The sequence below is a fragment of the Lepisosteus oculatus genome, chromosome 3, assembly GCF_040954835.1.
Source record: "Lepisosteus oculatus isolate fLepOcu1 chromosome 3, fLepOcu1.hap2, whole genome shotgun sequence".
In the NCBI taxonomy this organism is placed as follows: domain Eukaryota; kingdom Metazoa; phylum Chordata; class Actinopteri; order Semionotiformes; family Lepisosteidae; genus Lepisosteus; species Lepisosteus oculatus.
Window position 1 is genome coordinate 27,436,330 of NC_090698.1, and position 27,802 is coordinate 27,464,131.

Genomic DNA, 27,802 nt, shown 5'->3' on the forward strand with positions numbered 1-27,802 from the left:
TTGTACATTTGCAGGAATTTATTGAAAAACAGTAAGAGTTCTACAGTAACTACAGCCAATGACACTTAAGCCAACACATTGACATATAAAGCATCTGCTGTATGAAATATAATTTTGGCATTATTGAATCCTACTTCACAACAGACCATAAATTCAAATAGATACTAAAATACACTTTTTTTTTCTCAAAGTGCACCTGTGCCTGAACACGTTTGGAAAGAAGACAGGTTTCAACAAGCTCATCTACGCAAGAGTGAGAACCGAACCTAAAAAGGGTAGGGCAGAGAACTCTGGCAGCAGAGGAAAACAGAAAGATGGAGAATATCAAAGAAGTACAGTCGGTAACACAACCTTGACAACGTCTTCATAGGATTTTACACCATAACACAGCCTCTACTTTTACAGGATGAAGAAAATGATTTTAGCACTATGAAATGTCCAGTAATAAAACTGTGATTTGGCATTGTTCAAGTTTTTACAATCACTCAAAAGTTAGGCTTCTATGGAATAATTTGTCAAGGGGCATTATGCTTTAAACACAAAATGTATAAAGACATTTGTAAATCACAAAGCACCTTAGAGCACAAATACTTTGTGAAAAAATACAGTACGTGACAAGGCCAACCCAGTACATCATAAATGTGGAATAAAATACATATTTTAGATGGTTTTAGGGAACTGCACTTTAGGTCTAAGTCTGGTTCTCTGTGGGGAAGTACAATGAGACCAATACACTGACATTCGGGCTGATGTTCCCAGCAACACAAGCGAACATAATTAGGACAACACTCCAAGCTGTTCTGCAATTGTGCAAATAAGTGCATCTTTGCATCTTACCACTGAGGCTCACTCTAACTGCACCTCCTCCCTGCCAGACTGACCACAGCCGCTACAGCCATGTTAGTGAAAATCACAATGCATTTGCTTGTAAAAAATATTTGATGTTGCTACAGTAAGGGATGATAAGGTCTATGGGCTTTTTTTGGTTTGGAAAGCTTGGTAAGCTACTGTACACTGAAAAAAAATAATTGAGAAGCAAACCTACTATCTAATATACACTGCATAGTGAATATGCAGTCATGACTGTCATGGAATTATTTAACAGTTTTAATTGAAAGTATTCCCAGATGATCAAATTAAAGATTCGTTATACTTCTAGGTAAAATCAGATATCTCTTAAACTACCTTATCTTCAGAAAATCAAGTGTCTTTCAGTGTGAGGAATGCTTCTTTCTCATTAGTGTGGTTATTCACACACATTTTCAAAAATTGAGGTCTCCAAAAATTGATGGATGACAAATATCATTAACTAAATTGAAGCACCTTCTGCAAACCTGCCTTGTGTTGAGGAACATCAGGGCTGTAGAGTATTTTAGATCAATGTCATTCTGCTGGGTTAGGAATAGGTTAGGTTAGTTAGGAATCACAATCCTTTTGTTTTTCTAATTAGTCTTATGTTGATTGTCTTGAGTCTCTAAAAGTTTAAAACACAATAGACAAGAGGTTTCATAAACTGTCTGAGGAACTCAACACTCTTCACACTCCACACAGATAGCACCCCAGGTGTGGAACTGAACCCAGGGCCCCAGAACAGCCAGACAGCAATGCTAACCACTGCACCACCATGCCCCTGCCCACTTCATCCAATTCAGGGTCACGGGGAGCTAGAATCAAAAGATCAATTCAATTAACAGCTTTTTGATCATATGATGGGATTATAGAACAGGAGACACTTATTTTTTAACATATTTTCACAGACCATGGAATAATTTTGGCTCCCAAGGTTTATAGAGATAATTGCCTAATTTCGCAGGGGACTGTATTTTATAACATGACAAGGAGGCAAACTGCAGTCACTGGCAGTGGTTTTAAGTCACATGTTCGTGTATCATTTGTCACAGACCAATGTTTCTATATGTCACACAGCCTTTCAACTTAACCAAATGCAGTTTAGGGCAATTTTTGAACAACTGTTGTCTGTAAGAGAAAGAAAGACTGAGCCCAGGGCCCCAGTGCTGTGAGGAAGCAATGCTAACCACAGTGCCACCCTGGTACCTCCAATGACATATTATATCATCTATCAGGGTTTTTAATACTGTACCACCTCTTTCTTATACAAAACATTATTGAATATTTAATCTTAAACAGAGCTTTTCAACATAGCAACATAGTTACTGTGCCCTGACAGAAATTATAAGGCTGACTTCTTTTTAGAAAGTCATTCAATTAAAAGGAACCTGGGTGGGGTATGTTGATAGGAATTGATTATGGAAATAATCCTATTCCACTGTTTGCAGGAAGTCTTTCTATTATTACCCTCCTGAACTTTGTTTCTCTTGGATGAGGCAAGCAAAAGTTAAAATAGGATTTTATGTCACCTCAACACAGCCATCTGAGTTGAAATGAGAAGCCTGCTGTACAATTAAGAGACCATTAAACTGACTCTTTCCTCAGAAGCCTTAGACTGAAGCAACACTCACAGATTAAGCTGATGACATGACTTTCAATTACCATAATGATTAAGGAAATGATGACAAACAAATAAGAACCAGATATGAAGACCTAACTTTGTTTTCTGCTATTGACGTTTACACTTCACAAGAGGTTCCATCATGCCTCACCTTGTCTTTCCAAGCCTGACACTGCACAATGCTGTCTGAGGAGGTCTGGCCTCAATGGGTGGCCAGCTTTCTCAACATGAAGGTGTGCAGTGTACACTCATCCTCTACAATGCAGAGGACATAAATAAAACATTATTTTTAGGGTAAAACCTAATTTTTGGCTTGTAAAAATACACAGAATTCCCTCCATCCAGGCCCAAATTTTGGTGTTAGTAGGCCGTAGGCACTTTCACTCCAAAATGTACAAAAAGAGGGGTAAATGCCAATTGAATTACGTCGATTGACATGATGCACTTTCAAACTTTTCTAATGCTAAACCTCGTGATTGAGCGAGTCGAGCAAGTCGAGCAACCATCCCTTCGATACTTCTAGTTTCTAGAACAGCCGCTAGATAGTGTATGTTGTTTCAGCTCATTTTTCGTAAGTCACTAGTGTCTCCCTCCTTCGTAGGCCCTAAAACGTTTGTAGTAATGGGAAATCCATCCATCAACCTTCTAACTGCTTTATCTAATACAGGGTAACAGGGGACCCGGAGCCTATCCTGGGAAGTGATGCAATTCTGGATGGAATGCAGAATACACAGAATTGTATTTGCTTATTTTGGTCTCCAAACTCGTAATTGGCCACTAATTTTTTAACTTTGATTTTGATTTTGAGCTCTTCCAAACTGATATATTGAAAATAACGGGAATCTATGTGCACAACAGCTGCCAGACCACTGCTTCAAGACAGGAACATTTGGTGCTGAACAGAGAAATTAAACAGCTCCACACCTAATGCTGCTATTTACTTAGCAAAATCTCCCCACTATATCCTAGAGGCACTCAACCAATCTAGCGCTACTACTGGAGAATCCAGGCCACAGTTGTAGAGCAAGCAATATATACAGTAATGATTTTGCTTTAACATGAAAATTCTCTTGCTTTAATATGTTGCAGAGGAAAATGCTCTTGTTTGTCTTGTAATTTAAGCATATGAATGTAGGTGGTTCTAGGGAACTGAGGCAAAAGTACACATTTCTATTGAAGAGTGTCAACTTTCAGTAAAAAAAAAGAAAAACCTGCAATACTGACCTGGATCTTTTGTCCAGAGCCTGGAAAAATTGATTTCAAGAATCTGGTTAAAAAAAGGGTCTTTTAAAGTTGCTGTTGTGACTTCAGAGAGCCTTCTTATCAACTACCCTGAAGCCTAATGAAACATGCCACTTGTGAGTGCATAATGTATCTCAGGGCCAGTAAGAAGGAGAGCTGATGTCACTATCAGTCCCCCAGAACTATCTCAATTAAAAACTCCTGATCTCACAATTCGGCAAAAAGCTTTGCGCACACAGCTGTAGAAAACAAAACTTTCTTTAAAATAATACACACAAGGTTATATTGACAATTTCATCCTGAATGGGATTTTGAGCACACAGATTAAATGCTTTCATTTTCAATGGTATGCTCGTTAATAAAAACATTTTAAAATGCATGCTGTTAGCAAAGAAAAACAAATTTGAAAGGAGGGAAGGGGAAAAAAGACAGCCACCCTGAAAAGAGCTTCTGAAGACTAGCTTTCCTAAAATATCGCGATGTCTGATTTTTTTTTGCCTTTTTTTTGTTAAAGAGAGCATAAGGCCTTATTCTTTTCCTTTCGAGGGTCTCTTCAGGCACTGCCATCGCCAGTTCTCTTTTTGCGGGCCTGAATCATCTGTGGGGAAGCTGTCTTGCGGTCACTGGCCAGGCCCAGCCAGCACATCAGATCGATGAAGCAGGTGGTGGGGTTGAATCTCAGGCCAAACTCACTGGTGGAGTAATCAAAAGGAAACGTGTGATGGTAGTTGTGAAAGCCTTCACCTGTAACACAGAGACACAAGTTGTTTTGCCTTCAAGAAATGGCCCGAACAGCATCTTATTAGATTTTTTTCTACCCCTCTTTTATTTAGGCCGAAGCCAAACCAAAACAAGACATCTCCGAGTGTCCCTTCCTTTTGTAATTTTCAACTTGCCTGTGCTCTCATAGTTGTGTGCAGGTCTTATTCGCAAGCAGATAACCTGCTCTTGACTCTATTGACAGAGAACTGGAAACAGCACCTGTTAATCTAGTATATTTGGAGCTGCAATGTCTTGGGTTTTCACTGACAACCATCTCAATGCAAGGACGGAAAGCAATAGGAACAGGAAAAGTCTTTCCTCCTGACACCTGCTTATCATTCTGATGAAGCTGATTCTGGGGGGTCTATTAAGAAATGACTATATTGGCTCTGTTTTGGGGCTGAGCCTTGACCCCCTGGAAGTGGTGGCTGAGAGGAGAATGCTGACCAAGCTCACAGCAATCATGAATAATGTCTCTCATCCGCTACATGGGACGGTTAGTAGACAGCGGAGCACTTTTAGCAAAAGACTGCTCCAGCAACAGTGTTCAAGGGAACGTTTCCACAGGTCTTTCCTCCCGGCGGCTGTCAGGGTGTATAACACTGCCCTAGGCTAGGACTGTTAGCCCTTCATTTGCTCGTGTATAGACAGCATGTTGCACTATTGTACTTGTTGGACACTGCATTAATATAATATGTATATTGTGGTACTTTAAATCTGTATACACCTATACCTTGCACATATTTTATTGTTTTACAGTAACTATGAGCATATTTTGCACACACCTAACTCTATATTTTTTATTTTGTATTGCTGTACTTATTTAATTAATTTTTTTAGTCTATTCTGATGTCTGTTTTTGCTTGTCTTGAGCTGGGCTGCTCTCAATCTCAATTTCCCTTTGGGATCAATAAAGTTTTATCTATTACTCTCATTTTAACTGAAACACACTCATTGTATAAACACAAAGTCGGACTGATCTTCTGAATTGGATAGTTCAGTGATTGATTACCAAGCATTTTCACTCTACAGGACATGTACTGTAGAAACAAAACAGCACTCATTTCTGACCAAGAATTCGGCTTTTTAGAAGCCAGTGGTGAAGTCGGAGGTTCTAAGCAGATCAGAAATCTTCAAAGAGAACAGTCTGAATGTACAAAAACATTAGCAATGGAAAGAACCTGTAAAGGAAAAAGAGTGAATGTAGAAACCCAAGGGGAAAATGGCACTCAGAGAGTGGAGAGACTGGAAGGGTGTGGTCCGGTACATTACCGATGGCTCCGAATGTAACGAATCTATTCTCCCGGGGGCTGATGTTCTTGTCGTAGGGCCGGTTTCCGTACATGTGGGCAGCGCTGTTGACCAGCCAAGTGACGTTGAGGGACACGGTGTAGCGCAAGATGGAGGCCAGGAAGTAGGCGTTCCACAGGGTCTCCCCCCAGAAATACCAGGGGACCAGCATAGGGACTACGAAGCACATCAGCACAACAGAGGTCTTGTAGTACCTGCAAAAGACGGCAGAGTCACTTGAAACAGGCCAGCTCCACCACTCAATCACTCAAGAAAGTTTGATTTCCCATAACCCATTTTCTACCGTCAGACAGACCCAACAGAACACTGTCAGCTGATTTTGTGATCATGAGGGGATTGCTACAGTGATAGTTTACAGACTTATTCACTCCTGTCATTTGCCTATAATGGGCATCTATGTTAACGCTGGTCTCTTTCCCTTTGAAGAGTCCCTTTGAAGAGCAACAATAACCTTCTAAGAATGCATTTAGTGCATTCATTTAGGACATGAAATCAATTTTGAAGTTTGGAGAGCAGAAAACAATAATTGTACAGCAGTTGCCTTCTTAACACATTTTAAGTGTTAAATTCTATAGTGTTACTGCATTTTATCTAAAGTATTATCATATTTAATTTCACAACATGTTCCACAAACCCATAATGGACATGAGCCTTCTTGGGCCCAGAGTACAGCCCAGGTTGGTACATTTCTGGTTCAGCCTAGCTCAGTGCTTACTTATTAAATGAATTACAAAGATGAAGATGCTAATGTACTGATCCAGTATTGGATCTTTACAACAGAATGCAGAATGGGAGTGCTCATTGCTAGGGAACAAAGGGATTTTCATGTACAGTCTATGCAGTCTATCCTGAAAGTAGGAACATTTCTTTTTGGGATCCAAGGAGAAGAAATCTTTCTGTAGACTGGTTTGGGCTTTATGGGTGTATGCCTTATGCCCGTGTTAATTGTTAAAGAGTCTGTTTCTGCTCTGCAAAGTGATCCTTGTATAATGCAAGTCTGTCTTCCGTGTATATTTGTCTTTATATTGTTGCAGGCTTGTTTGTGTGAATGGTAGTTGATTAGTATGTGTTGTCAGAATAGTTTATATTGTAACTCTGGCGATACACTGTGAATCCCAGTGAAATTAAAAATGCATTGTTGCTAATAATGAAGAGATTCTAGATTGTACACCTGTAATGTTTCTTCTTTCTTTTCAGATTTCTCTCTAAGCACTTTTATTGTTCTAAATAAACCCTATGGGTTTGAATGGTGTGTCCTCTCTGTCACTGACACCATCACGGTTCACTCAAAGAACTACTTCTACTTTAGCAGCCCCCAGACTGTACAATTAAGAGGTCCGAGACCTCTATAAGTTAAGTGGCATTGTCAGAATTACCTTTCCAATTATTTACAACGATAGCATAACTGCTACTGCATATATTCTAGTTTATCTCTTTCTGAAAACCTAACCAGATCTTAAAATGGTTTAACATTTTAAAATTAATTTATTTTACTCATGATTAACAATTATTTTACAATTGTTTTTGCCCAGATTGTGAGAACCTAATGATTCAGACAATGAAAGCATAAACTTTAGATGACTGACAAGCTTTGTTGAAAAAGTACTCCCAACAAGAATTCAAGGACCTGTTCAATTACCATTTTGTTTTAAAAGAGGTTTTTCTTAGAACAAAGGATTTATTTTTACATTAAGTATATAATTTGGTATTTGTTTTTACAGTAATACTGACATTTTAAGATATTTAGACAAACTCCCCGCTAGGTGGTCACAGCTGGCATCTGGTTACAGACACAGCACAGACTGCTCCTCTTCTCAGTACACAGTACTTGCATGACAGCACTCACAGTAGAAAACTCTCAGGGATTTTGAAGCACTAGAGCTCCCCCTGTGGTACGTAAAAATCACACACAAGGTGCCTAGGTGCTACAGTCATTGGTTCCCATGTCTGGTACTGAGAAAGTCTTTCTTCTACTGGTTATTGTTACAGCCAGGTTTTTTAGTCTTTGTGTCAGGTGTAGTTCTTTCCAGGCCCTATGCCTGGCGGGACAGGGAATCAGGAACAAGAAACTAAAACCATAACAGAGCCAGACGCAGCAGGACCCCGGGCTCTCACGAAACGGGATTCAATGAGAAGCCCCGGGCAAACGCCTGCGTCTGGCTTTAAAGGTGGAACTAAAGAGGGGCTGGAATAAGGAACAGGTGTGGGGAATGGGACAAAATGAGGAAGGGCTGGAGCGCCCTTAAGAGGAGGAGTAATGATCGTGACACATGGGCTAATCAATTTCAATTTCATCTCTGAGACATTTCTTTTTTAATATGTTGAACAGAATTTGTAATTATTATCAACCCTGTACCAGTTTCTGCATCTCCGAACATCCCTTATTCAGGTGTGAGCTGAAATGTAGCCAAAAGGACCCTTGTTGAAAACCAAAATACTTATGGTGCTGGGAGTGTTTACATTAAACAGATATTCATTCACATTTGTGTTTGATCATCATAAATTAATCACCTTTTACAAGTTGTTTTAAAAAAACAAACCTGTAATATATAAGCTGAGGAGAAGCTGCATAACATTCTGCAAAGTGGAGTAATTGAACAGTACACCTGAAGTAGAGTATCTCTGAAACCAAGGACTGAGTGCAGAAATATGTAATTAAAAGTCTAAACAGGCAAACAAATCAATTAAAGAACACTAATGATCTAACACTAATGATCACCAGTGTAACTGTAATTAAAGCTGCAAGAGCACAGGGATCCCCAGGAAAAGGACTGGGTTTCATTAAACTAAGAAATCCACCTCAAAGTGTGGGTGAGGCTGTAATAGTCACAGTAGGGTGTGGGTGGGGCAGTGACAGTCATAGCGTCATAGTAAGGTTAAGGTGGTGATGATCACAGTAAAATGTGAGTAGGGTGGTGACTGTCACAGTAAAGTGTGAGTGGGGAGTCACAGTAAAGTGTAGGTGGGTAGTTGACAGTCACAGTAAAGTGTGGAGGGTCACAGTAAGGTGTGGGTAGGGTGTTGACAGTCACAGTAAAGTGTGAGCAGGGAGTCACAGTAAAATGTGGGTGGGGAGTCAGTAAAGTGTGGGTGGGGAGTCAGTAAAGTGTGGGTGGAAGGTCACAGTAAAGTGTGGGTGGGGTGGTGACAGTCACAGTAAAGTGTGGGTGGGGTGTTGACAGTCACAGTAAAGTATGGGTGGAAGGTCACAGTAAAGTGTGGGTGGGGTGGTGACAGTCACAGTAAAGTGTGGGTGGAAGGTCACAGTAAAGTGTAGGTGGGGTGGCGACAGTCACAGTAAAGTGTGGGTGGAAGGTCACAGTAAAGTGTAGGTGGGGTGGCGACAGTCACAGTAAAGTGTAGGTGGGGTGGCGACAGTCACAGTAAAGTGTGGGTGGAAGGTCACAGTAAAGTGTAGGTGGGGTGGCGACAGTCACAGTAAAGTGTGGGTGGGCTGGCGCAGAGTTCAAACCTGTTCTGAGAGATATTAAAGAACCTTGATTTGATGTAGAAGTATCTAATGCATTTACACTATAACAGAGAAAATATTTACATTGAAAAGCTATTAATAAACTTTTTACACTCTGTGAAGGTCGCTATAAGTGAGAAGCATTCTCCACCTCCAGCCTGACTCCGCAGTTCTCTATCAGTAGGAATATTCCAGTTCAGTCAAGGGGCGATTGACGAGGTAGGAACAGTCAGCTCATGACACTGTTGACTATGACAAGTTTAATACACAAACGCAGGGCAGAAGTGAAAAGGAAAGACTCACTTCCTCTGGAACACTACAACTGGGTCAGCTAGAAGGTCACTGATATCCAGCTTCTTGCCGTTCTCGATGACATCCTTATGTTTGCGCACGAAGAGCCAGCCGACATGAGAGAAGAAAAAGCCGCGTGTAGCATTGTGGGGGTCGGCGTCTGTCTCCGAGTACTTGTGATGAACCCGGTGGTCACGTGACCACTCGAAAATGTCATTCTGCCAGAAGAGAGGGGAAACGGAGAGATCAGGACATCAAGAGACTTTCTTTCCTTGCGCCTCTTTAGAGCTCAGTTTTGGACCTGCTCTTCAAATAAATATAATGATGTTCAACAGACTCTGTAGTTACAAGCTACAGGGAGCTAGGGCAGTAATAATTAACTGTATGACATTTTCACATAGTCATTGAACATTCTGGTCATTTCTCAGTTCACATAGTCTGAAATTAGCCAGAATCTGAAGATATTACCTTGCCGTGACAGAAAGCCATATCAAGTCAAGAGAATACTGGCAGGCAACCTGCAGAGTGTGGATCCACTAAGTCTGGCAAACCAACAAGGGAGGTTAGACATGAATGTGCTGTGTGCTTTCAGAAATGAGCAACCAGCCACGAATCTATTGCTAGGCTAGTTTTTACAAAATATTAGCTCTCCTGTGTTAGATGTTTTTAAGGAGGGATGGACAGCAGACAGTAAGAGACATAAAAGAGGAATAGGGTTAGAAAGATGAACAGGTGAAGCTTATGAAGCACTGCACTAGGTAAAGGATTCTATTTTGGATGAACCATGGCCAATCAAGTATTTAAGAAGCCAATTAACCTACCAGTACATATTTGAACTGTGGGACAAAGAGCACCTGGAGGAAACTCTTGCAAACACAGAGAGAACACACAAACTCCACACAGATAACACACCAGTTCCAGAATTGAACACAGTAACCCCAGAGCTGCAAGGCAGCAATGCTAACCACTGCACCACAGTGCTGTACACATTTGACTCAATAAAAGTGTTTATCAGTGAGGCTTTGAAGGCTTGAAAATAACAGATTGAAATGAAGGTCTGAAAGAGTCAGAAGAGAAAGAATTACTGCTGAGATTAGAGTTTAATTGAACTGTATATTTTTGATCCTACGCTAAGTAGATACAAGTGATTATAGCTAGAACCAAGGAGCACACTCTACAATCAGCCAACCAGGACTTAAATACAGGAGCAGATGAACACAGTTAACAAGTAAGAATCTCATTAATGACAGCCTGGTGGGACTGATAATCGCCCATATCTGGTACCCATATCTGGTACGGACACCCTGAGTGGATGACTCAGATTGCTTGGAGATATGGGAGATATGGGATGGATATATGGGATGTAACCTGGCATTCGCATGAGTATCATGAGTATCACAGGTTTATTTCAAGAATCAGCTGGAAAAGATCCTTGAATCAATTAACTACTAAATATCACATGGGCTAGAATGGGCTTTCTCTCCTTTGTAACCTTTTTAAGTTCTAACAATGGGCTCTAGAGTGCGTCAGAAAACACAGGTCACACTTGTCCAGTCATGTGTTCAAGCCTGCGTGCTAGCTGGTGTGACTGGGGATTCCCCAACTTGCAACTGGCAGCTGGCATAGGATTGAGATTGATTGTCTGGGGCTCCCTTGGCTCCCAGGGAAACAGCGAGTCCCATGATTTTTCAGACACAAGCAGGCATGGGTGGTGACAGTGAGGGATGCACAGCTTCTCTGTGTGGTGCTGATGCTCCTGTGAAGCATGAAGAAGTTTGGGGTTTTGGCCAACGATGTAGGGCTCTGATGGGTGAGTGGGTGAGAAAAGCTAATCTGGTTGGGCCGTTTTGGTCTACGAATTATATTCTGTGTTTTGGGTGAAAATGGAATACTCAATCCTTAAGACACTGTGGTCAAGAGAACTTTTGTCTTTCCTCATCTGGACTGAAGGGTCTTAGGTTTTCACAAGAAAGGGGTAAATTAATACTGTAAGCTTGGATGTGCCAGGATATTAGAAGTCTGTTCAGATGGTTCTGCTTCCTCGTGCTGAGAAACAGCCAGAGCATGTATCAGCAAAGCCTACAATGCAATATAAAACCTGTTTCTCAAATTAATTTTTAATATTGTACTTTATTCACATTAGAGTGGTGCATTTCCCTTTATGGGAATCCAATCAAATATAACATAATTCCTTGGGCTAATGAAATCCCTCTTAGACTAATTATTAAAGTGGCATGGATTTGTGCATCAGGAGAGTGACTCCCTGGCTGCCCCTTAAAAGACAAGTTTAAGGTTATAGACCAAGGAATGGCCAGACTGGAAGATTCTCTCCACCGTACAGCAGACAGGAGGAGGTAATTGTTAGCCCAAAGGACACAATGCGAAGAGACTATCAGAGTGCAGCTGTTGGGGTAAATGCACTGGAGCAAGAGATTCTGAACTCTTCTTAAAGGCAAATAAGAATCCATACTGTGCATGTTTGCACCTGGTGTTGGTCCAAATCAGACTAATTGGCTGCACAAGAACTCTCAGCAGAGACCCCAATGGGGTTTTATTGAAGCAGTTTGCTCCTGCTGCTGAGCGTGCATGAAGGGCTGCACTGGCTTCACAGGCATGGCTGGGGAGCGGAACGTGCCGGAAGGTTCTGTGGTACTGTGGACTGAACACTACGCAGTACGTCTGCGCAGGTAGTGAGCTGCGAGACCAGCCTGGTTCTCTCTCTTGGCTTTTTTATATCCTCTAACATCCATTGGTCTGCAGTGAATTTTCAACCACATACAAATAAACTATAAAAGTATCTTGAAGTGTAAAACAATTGTAAAAGATACTGTGCACATAGATAACTGATATGCATAGCCTGTACCAGTTCAGGCCTCAAATATACTGCAGGTGACTTAAAATTTAATTTTATTATAAAACTATCAAGAGCAGGTGCACAATCTATAGTGTGCTGATTCAGACAAAGTATCCATAAAGTCAATACTTAGTCAATCCCTTATTCAAATTTGCCTTCTTTGAATTTTTAGTTCTGAGAATACTGGGCTTAAGTGTCAGTATTTTCACTTCAGAAACAAGAGTGAAGGAAATATAGAAAGTAAAGCACAAATGCAGATACATGAAACTATACACCATGAGGAGAAAGAAGCACAGGAGACAGGAGGAACCATTTTATTCGACATGTTTTGTTTAAACAATGCAGAGGAGCTTGGCCTTCGGGAACAGTTTCAGGGGACCAGAGCAGACTGTCCCCCTCCCTCACTGACCTGGAAAGCCATGGAGTTGGCAACTGCAAGAAAGATCCTCAGAGGCAGCTTGGCTTTGTAGGACCTGTGGCTCCACAGCCGATGGGCCCCTGCTGTTACACCCAGAGCTGTGACTAGGAAACACAGGTAGGCTGCAAAACAAGACAGGGAGAGAAAGCACATTACCCATTTTTTAATGACTGAAAGAAAATGTTCTGTTTAGGTGCTCATTTAAAATCTCTGCATGGGAAGCATAAAAAGGTTAGGTGTGAGACTCAAAACCTCCATTTCGTGAAGCAACCTGGATCAAAGCACAGCGATTTAGACCACAAGGTGAGGAGTCATCTTGTTTTTACAGTTTGACCAAACTAAGAACAGTGGTTCCAATGCGTATTTAATAAGGGAATGTTCTAATTAACTGCTCATTATATTTACAGTATCAAGGGTGCATTGTTTTAGTATAGAATAATCCTCTAGCCAGAGGATCAAGCAAGGAAAAAGAAACTGAATTTGCATTCCAGGACTGGAAGTGGAAATGTAGCTCCAATGGAAATCGCATCAATCATGGGTCTGCACTCTGTCACAGGAATCTGGTTTCTGTCACACAGGTGGTTCCACATTCCCCACAGAGATAGAGAACCTGGACTTCATGAACAGCTCCGATTTCCATAGGCTCAGAGAAATAGCAATGACAGGTTTAATAATATTGCTTCCGCTTTAAGAGACTTCCGGATTGTAAATATTATGTGACAACTGTCTTTTATAATAAAGTACTATGAAGCTATTTAGTTTGGAATCTTTGTCATTGTATTTTATGTACATTTCTAGTCAAGAAGGAAAATCAATTTCTCAAGCGCAGGGTTAAGTGATATATAAAATTACATTTTTGGTCAAATCTGCATTTTGACACATAAAGTCTAGATGTCACTAGTATGGACCTGCATCATGCAACTGACAGCATGACTTCACTTTGTCAGTTCCTTTAAGGATTTTGAATACACGGATCAAGCATGTATTCTGGGGCTTAAAGCTCTCATACTGTAGGTCTTGTGGCCCACCACTGAAAGGTTGTTTCTTTAACCTGTTAATGTAGAACATGGCTTGAAGCCCTAGAATGCCTCTGGTTGTTTTCTATGGTCCCATTGCAGTTACAGAGTTATAGCTGGCCTTTGCATTACTATTTGAAACACAGATAACCTACTTTGATTTGCAGTACAGTATTTACTTCTACATTAAGAGGGTAGTTGTGTGGTAGCGCTAACATTCCTCTGGAAGTAATCCCATTTTTGCCTTGCTGATTCTAATTAGATTTCAGGAGATTATGACGACAAGTAAAACTGTAAGAACATAAAACATAAAAGGTCCTGGTGTAAGACGAGGAGTTTCTACAGTATATGCCTACTAAGAACAAACACAGTTTCTTTTGAGTCTTTTGGCTCTATTGCACTACAAGCTAATGACACAAATGTAAAAATGAGCTGTGATGTGAGGTGACATGAGGTGAGAAGCTTCCCACTCACAACTATAAAAACAGCCTCAACGAATTGAACCCGTTACACACAACTAACTGCCCTATTGCTTTGCCTCCTGTGATGCTGGCCTTTGAAACTGTGATCACAGTGTGTGATCTGCTATGGTTTACCACCCCCTGCTCTCTGCTGGCGGCAGATATGCCCGTCCTGTCACATTAGAGTCAGAGCAGGGTGTGCTCTTGTCATCATTATCAGGCCTCCAACACAGCCACTGTAATTTTGCTATCTCTGCCACAGTGCGTGTGAATTCGATACAGTTTGGGAATGATCAGGGCTGCACAGAGCCTCGGTGTTTTGCACTGCTGCCTTGCAGCGCTGGGGCCCTGGGTTCAATTCTGGACCTGGGGTGCTCTCTGTGTGGAGGCTGTATGTACTGTACTGCCTGTGTGAGGGTGGGTTTCCTCTGGGTGCTCAGGTGTCTTCCACAGTCCAAAGACACGACGGTAGGTTGATCGGCTTCTGGGAAAGTTGCCCCTGTTGTGAGTGTGTGTTTGTGTTTGTGTGCGTGCTCTGCAATCGCCGGGCATCCCATCCAGGGTGTATCCTGCCTTGTACCCGCTGCTTGCTGGGATAGGATCTGACTAGTGGCTAGAAAAAGAATGGATGGGGACAATCAAGAAAAATAAATGCTAGTGATGGCGAAAGCTGGGAGCATTTGCATGTAGCGCAACATTTTGTGGAATGTGGTACTGAGAACATAAGGATTGTTGATACCAGGCTTCATGTACTGTCATTTTAATTTTATGACTGAAATTCGCAAGCTCTGAGTGACAACTCTCTTCAGCCTTGATTAGATTTTAGAAAATAAATCAAAGCTGTAATCCTGTCACTCCCAGCTCCTTTGTATTAAACTGGATTAACATTACAACCTGCTGTTACATTCAACATTTTAACAACATGTGCCAATATCACACATCTTGTAAAGTTTTAAGAGCTGGAATATCCAAATTACCTCATAAATCACTGACCTTGGATTGCCTTGGAAGGCACAAATTTCAGTACTGATGCTTTACCGCTCTGCTCGTGTGATAGTCAGACAGTCTCTCAGAAATTGATAGCCTGAATCTTCCAGGCAGTGATGGAGGCTGACGCAGTAATATCAAGGTTAACCGAGACAGTCCATCTGCCCTTATTCAATTACCCAGGGTATGTTGGGAGACTATGGTGGATGTTCAAACACCTCTGTTAAAGGAGCCTATAAAAGCTTATGACAGATTAATGCAGGGCACAATTTCAAAAGGCTCTCCTTCAAATAAAAAAAGACATAAAAATAACAAACATAAAAATGCTGACCGGAACCATAAGATTGTATGCCCCATGGCAAAAGAAAAATCAGAAATGAAGAAATAAAACAAGTACAGAATATTCAAAAGTAAAATTATATTTGGGAAAGATCTATGTAGAACTAAACTACAACTACTGCAAGGTTAATATTACATTTCTTAAGTTAGATGTTATACAGTACAACCAATGTAACACACAGAGAAAAGCAATGTGTAGTTAAAAGAAACTGATTTCACAAAAAAGCTGAAATGACAGGAGATCATTTTCTAAGATTTGACACTGGGCAAGACAAAAAAGCTTTCACAAAGAGCCTGAAGAAGCTGGCTCAGTGGGACAAACTAAAAGGTAGCTGAGTTTCTAAAAACACGAACAGTCACAGTGGCAGAGCAGACTCCAGAAACTCTTGTTGAGATTCATATGCATGCACATTCTGTCATGGATGACATCCCTCCTCCAGAGGGCACTCTAATCCTCTCTAGATAGTCCTTTTAATTATTACTTCCTGGTGTGTCTAGTCAAGTTTCCTATTTAAGCTTTCTCGATAATGGACATATGGACTGTTTCCTGATTCTCCTGTGGACCTCCCTGGATTTGGTTGCAATAGATACCTACCCTTCACTTCTGCACAGACTTCCCTATCATCACTGTGAGCACCATTAAACCTTGTGTGTCTGCCCTCATCTCCGTTCCCTATTCCTTTCCAGATTTGCTGCCTCGCATAGGGTCTTAAAATACTCTTTCCATGTGAGATTCACCCGGCAACCTGTACACAGTCAAACATACCTTTAATTTGTCTCAGTGTGTCTATTTACTGTGTGTCGAAATGCCTAAAAACAAATATCACTAGGTTTTGCAAGCCAGGTCTAATGAACATTACAATAGTGTACAACACTCACATAGATTCCTGTCTATCCTTCTTATACAGAATACAGCACATGAATAATGGAATCAATCCCAGGCATTTACTGCATGACTGTCTATGGTTCTTAATATTGTCCATTTGCTTTATTTTAATCACCATGTAAGTATGTTTGTAGTTATTTTATTTAACTCTATGCAGGGAAAGAACACCACCTCTCACCATTTTAAATGAGAATGAACTTTAATTATACAATCTAACCAGAGAACTTCAAATACTCAGTATGAATGGGTATTCAACTGCAACTCAGCAAATTGACCAGGTGAGTCCCATAAAATACATTTACTGGCAGAATAGATCTATTTCCTGTGGCTACACGGCTAGTTAATTACCATGCTTAATGCTTATTTTTTTCGATTCTTTTAGGCTCTCTTGCTCCGTATCTTTCACATTTTTACTCTTCGCACACATTCTGAACTCTGGGAAACCTTCCCGATCTGCTGGGAATCTGCACATCTTTGACCCCGGCAATCCCTTCGGTCATGTATAAGTGATGAGGCCAGGCTTGGAGAAACAGTGCTAAATGTTTTGTATCTATTTTAGGAGGTAGTTAAGATTAAAGGCGAAGAAGGGATCCTAATGCAAGTGTATCTATAGAATGCCGGATATGTAGAAAAGTATTTAAAAGTATTTTTAAAGTACCCTTGTTACTTTTGTTTTCGAGTTTGACGGATCACATGTGGTGGACAGAATTAGAAGAAGGATTTCAAACAAGAGGAGACCATTCAACCCAATTTGCTTCATGTTTGCTAGTGCTTAAAGATCAGAGGATTCGATCAAAAGCCTTTCCTAGTGGGTCCCATGCAGTCATTTTCTACAGCGTGACCAGGGAACTGAAGCTGATCAGAGAGTAGCAGCAGTCTACCTTGTAAGAAGGTGAAGTGTAGGACTGGATATGAAACATCCAACAGCTGCAAAGTAAGGTGGAGAAGAAATACTAGACAAATGGCGATGGTGACAAAAAATTCTAAGAATTCTACCTGTGACGTTCAAAGATTATTGTTTAAAACGCCAGTTCTGCGCTCCTGTTGAGACATGAGAAACGGCAGAATGCCAATTCAAAACAGCCACCTCTCAAACACACACCTGCTCCTACCCACACTGTGCTTGTTAGTGAGGGACTCTTTGAAGACACTGGAACGTTGACTCAGGTAGGAAACATCTACCTTTGCAAGAAATGAAACATGAACCCTGTGAAATCAACTAGATTTTGTTATGCCTCTCTTTGGACAGACGGATACCCGCTAAAAACCTCCAATCCGTCAACCTCTCATATGACCGCAATTCAGGTCTACATGGGTCAGGGCTGAGATACACACTGGGATGTTCTTGTGCAGCCTGCTGCAACCCATCGACATCTTCCATACAGCCATTTTCTAATGCTTCATCTAATTCAGGCTCCTTTTGCAAGGGAGCAAGAGCCTATCCTGGCAAGCAAGCGACACAAGGTGGGATACACCCTTGATGGGACGCCAGTCCATTGCAGTATTGAAATCCTATATAATCTTATCTACTACATGAGCACAAAATATTTATTAAAAAAAAAACACAAGATGAGATTTCAGTACATTGGTATGTAGTTTAGTAGGGCAACAGGCTGGAGTCCATAAAGTAGGACAGGAGGTCTGCTTGGATCCCATGGGAAGAGAAGACTAGACATGAGCTTGATTCCTCTGCATGCACTGTAAATCCACATCAGCAGAAATGATTCACCGGAGAATTCCACTCCGGTCTTTTTGGGATTCTTTTCTGCACGTCGCCAGTTGCAGAAGCAGATGATGCTGTCTGGGTGAGGAGGCTAGCTAGCTCTCCTTCTAATTAAGTGGTTTTTGCAATCCCTTTTCTCCAAACAAGGTAGTCAAGAACGGCATAAGGAAAACAGACACATTCATGTATTCACCTCTTTTTGGAGTAGTAATTTAAAAAAAAATGTTGTGCATTTGAGAGGCAATTCCAAGTCTTCGCACAGTCCAGGAGGCAGGAGCAGACAGCTGCCTTTCCCTGAGATTAACCCTCCCTCAGCACCATAAGACCCGTCTCTCTGCTCTCCGTGTGGCAGGTGTAATGATTGTCTTCTATGAACCATCACACAGTACTTGGGCACGGAAAGAAGACCTGCCAGAGGCCTCATCAAACAGGCTAAAAATATCACCGTCAGTCTTTCCGTTCTCTGCCTCTACTTTTCTTTTCAATCATGCTAATTGAAAAAAGGACTGAACTGTTCAAACATAGGGCTCCCATTTGTGCAGCACCCACTTTAGAAGCTCGATGTTTTGCTGCAGGTACTCTTGCTGACATTACTTTCATATACGTCATCACAGCAAAAATATTGTCATAGCAGGTGTGCAAAGCACTTACAGGGCTTTGAAACTGGTCCCCCATCGTACAACCTCTCATTCTATAATGTGTACATAATATATATGAACACACACAAAAATAAGTTCAGGGTTTAATTATGAAGCCCCTTTGAAGCTACAAAAATACTTTGACTTTTCCAGTTAATTCATATTAGCATTTTCTTTCCACTAAAAGACAGATTGCACAAATGCATTAATGAGTGCCCTTTGTTTTTGTGTACTCCCTCATTTGTTTACAGATAATTAAGGGCTTTCCTGGTTTTGCAAGGCCTGTATCTCCATAGAAACCTTACACTTGCTGTCTTGCTGGTTCCACAATTTATCATTTCATTAAGTACCCCCGTTGCCTGTAGGTATAATAATAATAATAATTTAATAATAATTGCTTACACTTATATAGCGCTTTTCTGGACACTCCACTCAAAGCGCTTTACAGGTAATGGGGACTCCCCTCCACCACCACCAATGTGCAGCATCCACCTGGATGATGCGACGGCAGCCATAGTGCGCCAGAACGCTCACCACACATCAGCTATCAGTGGGGAGGAGAGCAGAGTAATGTAGCCAATTCATAGAGGGGGATTATTAGGAGGCCATGATGGGGTAAAGGCCAGGGGGGAAATTTGGCCAGGACACCGGGGTTACACCCCTACTCTTTTCGAGAAGCGCCCTGGGATTTTTAATGACCACAGAGAGTCAGGACCTCGGTTTTACGTCTCATCCGAAGGACGGCGCCTATTTACAGTATAGTGTCCCCATCACTATACTGGGGCATTAGGACCCACATGGACCACAGGGTGAGCACCCCCTGCTGGCCCCACTAACACCTCTTCCAGCAGCAACCTTAGTATAGTAATGCACATCACTACTTGTCGCTATATGAGGGTACAATCTTAACAAGGAAACTTCTTTATGCCATTAATTCTGAAACAAAAGAGGGCAAAGGGTTCAAAAACTACATATGATTATCCCAAAGTGACAAATAAATGTCTTTCCAAACAAACACAGAAAACAACTGGGAAATAATATTATTTACACAAAGAGCTGTTGAATTAGAAGAATAATATACACTTTAAAAGAAAAAAAAGAAGGATCACAAGATGCTACAGGAAGTTGTGAAAATGGCTCTTTTTACTCTTTGCAAAACTTTAAACCACACATAAATTTATGACTTCATTTTTAGATGTAAAAACAGACATTTGATCTTTTCTTAATGTCATTTACAGCACATTTCTTTGTTGGAGTGTGACTGAAGTATTTATTCACATTTTTGTCATATTGCCAGTCGAAAGTGTGGGTCTGTGTGCTAAATGTTCCACTTTCAGCTTAATGCTTAATCCCCAGTGGCCCAGATCTACGCCTTCAACACTTTCAGACGTCCCAAGATGATAGTTTATTCTTATCCATAAACAAACATACTGTAACGCTTTGGGGTTCATGTGGTCACCCTCACCACTGCCGCATCAGGTCAGCCCCCCACCATCGGGGACTCAAACTCAGGCCTCCGGCATCACTCAACAGGGACCCAGCCTCTTGAGCCAAAGGGAAATCTCCCTTCAGCCCACCGGCTACGGTCCCTGCTATTCACAAGGAAGGGCGGTGACGTTACCGCTCTGGTAAGCCAGCTCTCACAAGCAATGGAGGCCTTATGCGTTACAATACAAACAAATCTCAAAATACTGCAGGTCCCTGCTACATATTATAAGTTAACAACAGAAAATGGAAATTGATTGTAAAATATTTTTAATAATTTGCCATTACAATATATTTCACCCGGAGTTCTGGTACAAAAAAGAAATAGATGCAAAAGCAGGCAGTAGCAAAACAATCTCAAACATTTCCAATACAAAACCAGCAGGTAAAAAGGTAAAGTCCACTCCAAAGCCACAGCTTATCCTGCTTTTAGACAAGGAAGCACAAAACTGCCCCCCTGAATGGGACTACCAGGAATCACCCTCCTGCAATGCTGTTACCCACTGATACAGCTGGGTGGACTGCAGACTCTGAGGTAAACTACCTCTCTCAAGGCACCACAGCAGCGCCTGTCAGGCATGAATTCAAATCCTTATCTGCTGTGCTATGCTACGCCACCTCCTACAACTACTGCTGCCAAGGTATTCCTGAACAGCGTGCAGAATATCCAGTGTGTCAGTAAATGAAGACGATAACTGAATTTGCCTCAGAAGAACCAGGCTGATTTTCCAGATATGTATTTTTAGGCAGTAAATGATCAACAGGGAGGGCTCTTTCACTGATATTGGAGGATTTAAAGCAGTTACTTATAGTGTGTTTACTTTTCTCTTATTTCTACTTGTTCTCATGCTGTCCTGTGATATGTGTCCCATGTCACATGCAGGGGAGACAATGGACAAAGGGGAAAGTATCACTTAAGCACATAGTGATGCGTGCAAATGACATCTGAGACGCATCTGCTCCTGTTATGCACTTAATGAAAAGAAGCTATGAGATATCTTTTCTGGAGTTATTTTTGCAGGAATTTTCAATATGACATGGCAATTGATCTAGATGGAAAGAACAAAACTAAATCGCACCAGCCACATGTAATAAAACATGACACAAGAGAAACCAGTAGAAACACGCAGATGGCAGAAGAGTACTCTCATAATTCTGTTCATCTCTGTAAGTAAAATCATAAAGCTGTGCTTATGATTTCCTACCTTTGGAAATATTTGTCAGTTTTCAGAGGAACTCCATAGCTATTTTCATATTTTGGGGTCAGAAAGAATCAGCATTGATGAGTGCATTTGAAACCACAAAGAAAGTAAAATGTACACAGTAATGTGTAAAACCTCCACTTTTTGTAAAAAAATATGGCAGTGCCATATTCTTCGATGCAGACTGAGGTAACTTAACGTCTGTGAAGTTATGCAGCCCTATTACATTGTATAAAAGCAAGCTTGTGAATACATCTCTTTTGCCAATAGAAATATTGCTTTTGACTGCAAGACGGTTTTGCTGACAAATACTATTTACTTTTTAACTCTGCATGCAGATCATGTTGGAACATTTCTGCAGTGAAGTGTCTACTGCACAATCTGTGCTTATTCGCACTTATATCGCATTACATTAGTCATTATAGTGACTAGTGAGCAGGAAGGGCCACTTAATTTTACAGTTTGCACAAACTCTTGCTCTTGCCTATGGAGAGACCAGGGGTTTGCAATAACGACTTACAGTAGTTTTACAAAATTCACGATCTTGTGCTTAATTCAAAATTTGTATTTTTTTTCTATAACACCAATGAAATTATTTCAATACAGAGGTTTAATAACCGGTCTGAGAAACTGGGACTGCAGTTCCTCTTTAAGGAACATTACACACAGATCTTTGGAAAAAAGTACCAGAACAGCTGTATAATAATATCTCCAATTATTAATTTATACAAACAGCTGTAATAAAATAATACATTAGGACTTTTAATGAACACGATCAATCATTGACTACTGTGAACAGATTTACAAATATAGCAGTCCAACATATAGTCCCATCTAGAAAAAAAAGAACAGAAATGTTTGTCTATTTTAAAAAATTAATGATATTACACTTTAATCAAAATACCACTGCACAGACCTAAGTCATATTTGTTATAGATAACTGAATTCCAGAAAATAAGAGGGTCACTTTTATTCACACCTAAGTATCCTTTTTAAGAAAATTAAAAACAAATCTGCAATAACATTCTGCTCTTTGGATGTACAAACTACAACGAAAGTACAAGTTCCTGTTTCCCTGGGGTATAAAAAGAAGTCTTCTTCTTCTCCTTCGCATTTTCCCACTTATGTGGGGTCTGCTTGTTTGCACAGATTTGTCCACTTTGTACAGTCTGCAGCGTCTCGGCAGGTGACTTTTGCGTGGCTGATCCAGCCAGCGCGTAAATGGTCATCCACGGGGCCAGCTGCCTTCCACATTCAATTCGAGGGCGGTCTTTGCCATCGATGTGTCATTGCTGCAGAGCACGTGTCCATACTATCTCAGGCGCGATTCCCTCATTTTCTCAGTCCTTGGGGCGACTTTGAGTGTTTTTTGCAACCTCTTAATTCATGACATGGTCTAGTCTTGTCAAGCCGAGGGTCCAAAAGGAAGTAACACATGGAAAACACAGTAGCAGCATGTATCATCATGGTTAAGGTCAAAGAGCTCTCTGAAAATTGCAGACAAATGGTCATTGCTCTCCACAAGTTGGGGGAGGACTATAAAAGGATCTAGAATAAGGTGAATCTGTAATTTTCTATGGTAGTGATCATTTTAAGAAATGGTAGAGTGGCAACTCTGTCAATAATAGGTGTGGTTCTTGCTGGGAAACAAGTGGTTTGGGAGGCAACTGTAAATGGAGACCTCCAATACACACTGGCATCTTCAGAATACAAAGTGTTAAAACCTACCATTCCACATCACCTGCATTTCTGTGACTTTCAAGGGAGAAACATTTTCTGACGATTAATCACAAAAAGAGGTGAAGCAGACTCGACACATTTGGTCGAAAATGGAAAATTTCAGCATGATAATGATGGCAAGCATGAGTCAAAATCAACAGACGAATTGTTCATTGGCCACAAAATAAATGTTCTCGGCTGGCTATCTCAATCTCCAGACCTCATTCTATTTGAACATTTGTGATCCTAAGTTGAAATGGCAGTTCACAAGTAGAAACCAAAGGGTGTGAAGTTCTGAGAGCAGTTGGAGGAGTGTTTATAAATTTCCCCTCTCGAGTGCCAGAACCTCACAACACACTGCAGGAGGGGTTTAGTCAGTGTAATCCCTGCCAGAGAAAGATATACAAAATACTAACCACAGGGCTGGGTGGTGTGTGACCCGTGTGTTTTTTGGACTTTAATTATTTGTGGCAGACATGGCTTTGATCTCTGCAATGCTATTAAGATAACTGTATAACATTTTTTGATTTTTTATAAAAAATGATGGATTATCCATTCTATAAATGTTTCCCTTATTTAATGCTTATTGTTCTTATTTCATTAGGGGTATGATTAAAGTTTGAGGGCATTTTTCCATACAGAAATCTGTGGGTTATATCTTGCAAGAAGCAAGTCCGGATGCTTGTACTGCAACACAGAGGCCCTCTCGTACAGTTGCAAGAGTGCATACCATAGCCCATTATCACATTACCAGGTCCAAGTCTGCACTTCCTGCTGTCCACATTAAATCACTGTCAGACAGATGTCCTCTCCAGGATTCCAGCCGTCTATACTGCCAGATAATAAAATTCAATAGTTGAATACTGGAACTAATGGCATTTGTTGCCTTTTTAAATGCCTCTTAGAATACAATAGAAATTACCCGCTAATAGCTTCTAATAGCTTGATATTATGTATCTTGATATCATGCAGGCCCTGACAGATATAAATATGCAGTGACAGATATATAGTATGTGGTGGCTCTGTGGCTAAGGATCTGTGCCTGTGGCTGGAAGGCTGCAGGTTCAAATCTTGCAGCTGGCAGAGGAATCCTACTCTGTTGGGCCCCTGAGTAAGGCCCTTAACCCCAACTGCTCCAGGGGTGCTGAATAAATGTCTGACCCTGTGCTCTGACCACAGGCTCTCTACCTATCTTTGTGTCTCATGGAGAGCAAGTTGAGGTATGTGAAAAGATGAATTCCTAATGCAAGAAATTGTATAGGGCTAATAAAGTGATGTTATGTTAAATTAAAGTAATGCCATAGAAGTGCCTGTAGGAAATTGTACATTTCCACTGTTTGTGATAATCGATAGCATGCACCGTGCTCCACCTCTTTTATGTTGTAACATCTTACCAATGTGGAATCTGAACTTAAATACCTAAACAAAAGCTGTATTTTCACAATGGATTTAGTTGAATGTTCCAATCTCCTTTCTTTAGCAATACAGATTTCACCCTGTGACACTGAAGCACAACAACTGATGTTATAACTCGCAGATTCCTCTTTTTCTCAAACTGACAAATTGGTAGTAATTGTAACTACAGAGACTTAACATTTTGAAACAATTTCAGAACAGCATCATGTTCAATGTTCATTTGTTTATTTTTTCAGCTTTGTTAAAAGTTGCAGCAGACATGACCACTAAATAACCAAGTTAAGCTTTGTTCGTGAAGAACTGAAGCTTTCTTCAAGGAATAACCAAGTAAAATTGATGGGGAAAAGTTTGCCACCATCTAGTGTTTAAAAGTGATTTCTGGTATCCCTGATTCTGATTTTATTGCAGCTATCATACTGTATATAGCCATATAGGAAGAATCACATCTCTCTCCTGCACCTTTCTGGTCAAGAGTTTTTTAGAACATACAGTACTCTCTTTGGATAATCTTGAATTAGTAGAGTTTTTATGTTTTGTATTGACACAGAACAAGCCCATGAAGAACCCAAAGACATACATAACCAAAATGGTCAGACAGACCAATCAAGCTTTTCTCCAGTGCATGGGCACATAGCGAAGATGCGATGTGTCAAACCCCATCAAAGCAGGTCTTAGTTAGAGTATCGCTTTGGTTCAGTGCTACAAAAGTCATAGTTCTCTTGTATTCATTACTGGTATTGTACATTGATGTGACAGCAACAGAAGCACCTCTACTTCATACACCTTCCTGTATTTTTTAGGGCACTCCCCAGGGTTATGTACTACATATTAAAATGTTACAATTTAATTCAAAGACACTAAATAATAGACAAGCAGCTTCTCTGTATAAATGGTTATTTAAATAGTGCATAAAGAGTCGCGGCTGACGCAGACCCCACTGAAGAGCGTTGCTAGAGCTGATCAGCCTAACGGCGCGCAGTCAGGCCAGAAGCAGCTGGGGAAGGCAGGTTTGAATAAAAGATCTACTGCTGTTACAGTACATTGGATTGCCTTGCGCTATTTTTATCGGCGGTGACCCCAGCAACTGTACACCAAATACCATGTAAATAAATGAAAACGCGAAGTGTTTCTTCACTATCGCCAATGTAACGCTAATTACTTCAGCATTGAGATTTTTTAAATGCACAAATTGCAGTCTGAGGCGGTAAAGAGCGATAGACTTTTCCTGCACAACTACAAGTTTCATGATACAAGAACATTACTAGACGCACCACATCTATTAAGAAAATTAAATCACTGCCAGTCGAACGCAAAGCCTGGCTGCATCCTAGAAATGTACCATCCTTTACAGCCCAGATTGTACAAAAGGGGCAGTAAAGAGGGAATGTGTAATTTAATCTCAGCGGGGAACAATTTATTCATCCAAGGCAGCAGGACATCTAATTGCTATGAATGATTGCAGTGTCTTTTCTTAAAGTCTAAAGAAGAGCTACTTTACTAAACTGTGAACTGTTCTCTTTTTTAGGTCATTAAAATAATATTAAAAACACGCCTCCTAAACACACGAAGAAACGAGTTACGAAATTATTTCTCATTACATTTTAATATACAGTATGTCGCAGAAAAGTCAAATGTATCTTTTTTTTCCTGATTTGAGTGCTAGTAGTATATACCGAAGAATGATTCAGTGAATATAGGAAACGAGAATATTATATGCAAGAATGTCTAATAACTCTTATGAAACTAAATTCACAAGCCTTAATAAACGCAACATAGTGCACCATAGTGATTTTTTTTTTCAAACAAGAAATATGAAAACATACCAACATACCATTGCATACCAAATTACTGGTTTACACATCACCCTCTTAAAATAAATAATATATTAATAATTATTATTACCAATTATTCCTTAGATTGATTGGCATAAAAATCAAAGTACACCATAAAAGGAATGTCACTTAAATGCACATGCCCCATGTTCAAGGGTAAAGATTCTCTTGACTTCACGGCAGATCTATCAAACTTTCAAACGTCGACTTCTGAATATCAACAGGGTACGGAAAGTGGTGTCTGTATAAAGAAAAACCCGCTTCCTAGCAACCAAACGCACTAGGATTCACACAATTATTCATTTACATTAACAAAAACAATGCTGCGAAAAAGAAAACGTTCCATCAAAAGGCTGCTCAACTCCCCTTTACATGTAACAGCTTTTTATTCAGTTCAGCCAACCTACTGTAGAATGCAGTCTCTCAAAAGATGTTAATTGGTCATTAAAACAGCACGCTAACACCCATTCACCGCCAGGAAGCCATATGGTCTACCTATACAAAGGTTAGCGCCTTGTTTTACATGACATTATTTACAAAGTTAATGAAAACGCCATGCATACATGGAAGCTGTTTGTTCATACACCCCCGGCAGACACCTACCCCACATCCATGTCAGAGGATGCGCCTTTGGAATGAGCGTGAGAGAATAAATCGCTCCGATGTGGAGAAGGCTCATCAGAATGACATTTCTCCAGACGATCTGCTGTGGACGCTGGCTGGCTGCCTCCGCCGCCTCTTGCCCCTTCGCTTCCACCGGCTTGCACGACATTCCCTCTCCATTCCGCATTTTGCTTCCATTCTCCACACTCACCATCTCCGCATACACGAACTTGATTATCAATAGGGGGGAAAGAAGCACCCCTAACCAAATATGAAAAAACTACCGTTGCGCAGGACGCCTAGTCACTAATAATAAAGAACTGCGTTTTTTCCCCAAGCTTAGAACAGAAACGACTGGCAAAGGAGATGAGCATATGCCGCTAGCATCTCACCCATGATGATGTACGAGGGCTGAACTCCCTACAGCTACACAAAGAGACCTGCATTGCCGCAACCAATCACACGCCGCAGTTCTGGTGCTTTAAAGAGAAAGCAGTTCTGATGTCAAAGGGTGCCTTATGATATATATATACACATATCTGGACAGCTTAGTTCATCTGCTTTGCATACATTTAAATGGCCCCCGGATGGATCTGTCGAGGCAAAGTCAGACATGGCTTTCAACAAACTGAAGGCAACAGTGATGTACAGTTGAAAAAGCATCACAGAGCATCGCCC

The 27,802-nt window shown here is 40.8% G+C and overlaps 1 protein-coding gene across 1 annotated transcript; it reads right to left on the reverse strand.

The window, feature by feature from the left end:
* LOC102693539 (stearoyl-CoA desaturase 5) lies at positions 1-27,601 on the reverse strand. The gene is made up of 5 exons (XM_015336750.2): positions 27,125-27,601; positions 12,809-12,939; positions 9,558-9,763; positions 5,747-5,979; positions 1-4,456 (listed from the first exon to the last, which is right to left on the reverse strand). Exons 1-5 carry the CDS (start codon positions 27,336-27,338, stop codon positions 4,266-4,268), a joined length of 975 nt encoding a protein of 324 aa, XP_015192236.1. The 5' UTR covers positions 27,339-27,601; the 3' UTR covers positions 1-4,265.
* Between the last annotated feature and the right edge of the window lie 201 nt (positions 27,602-27,802).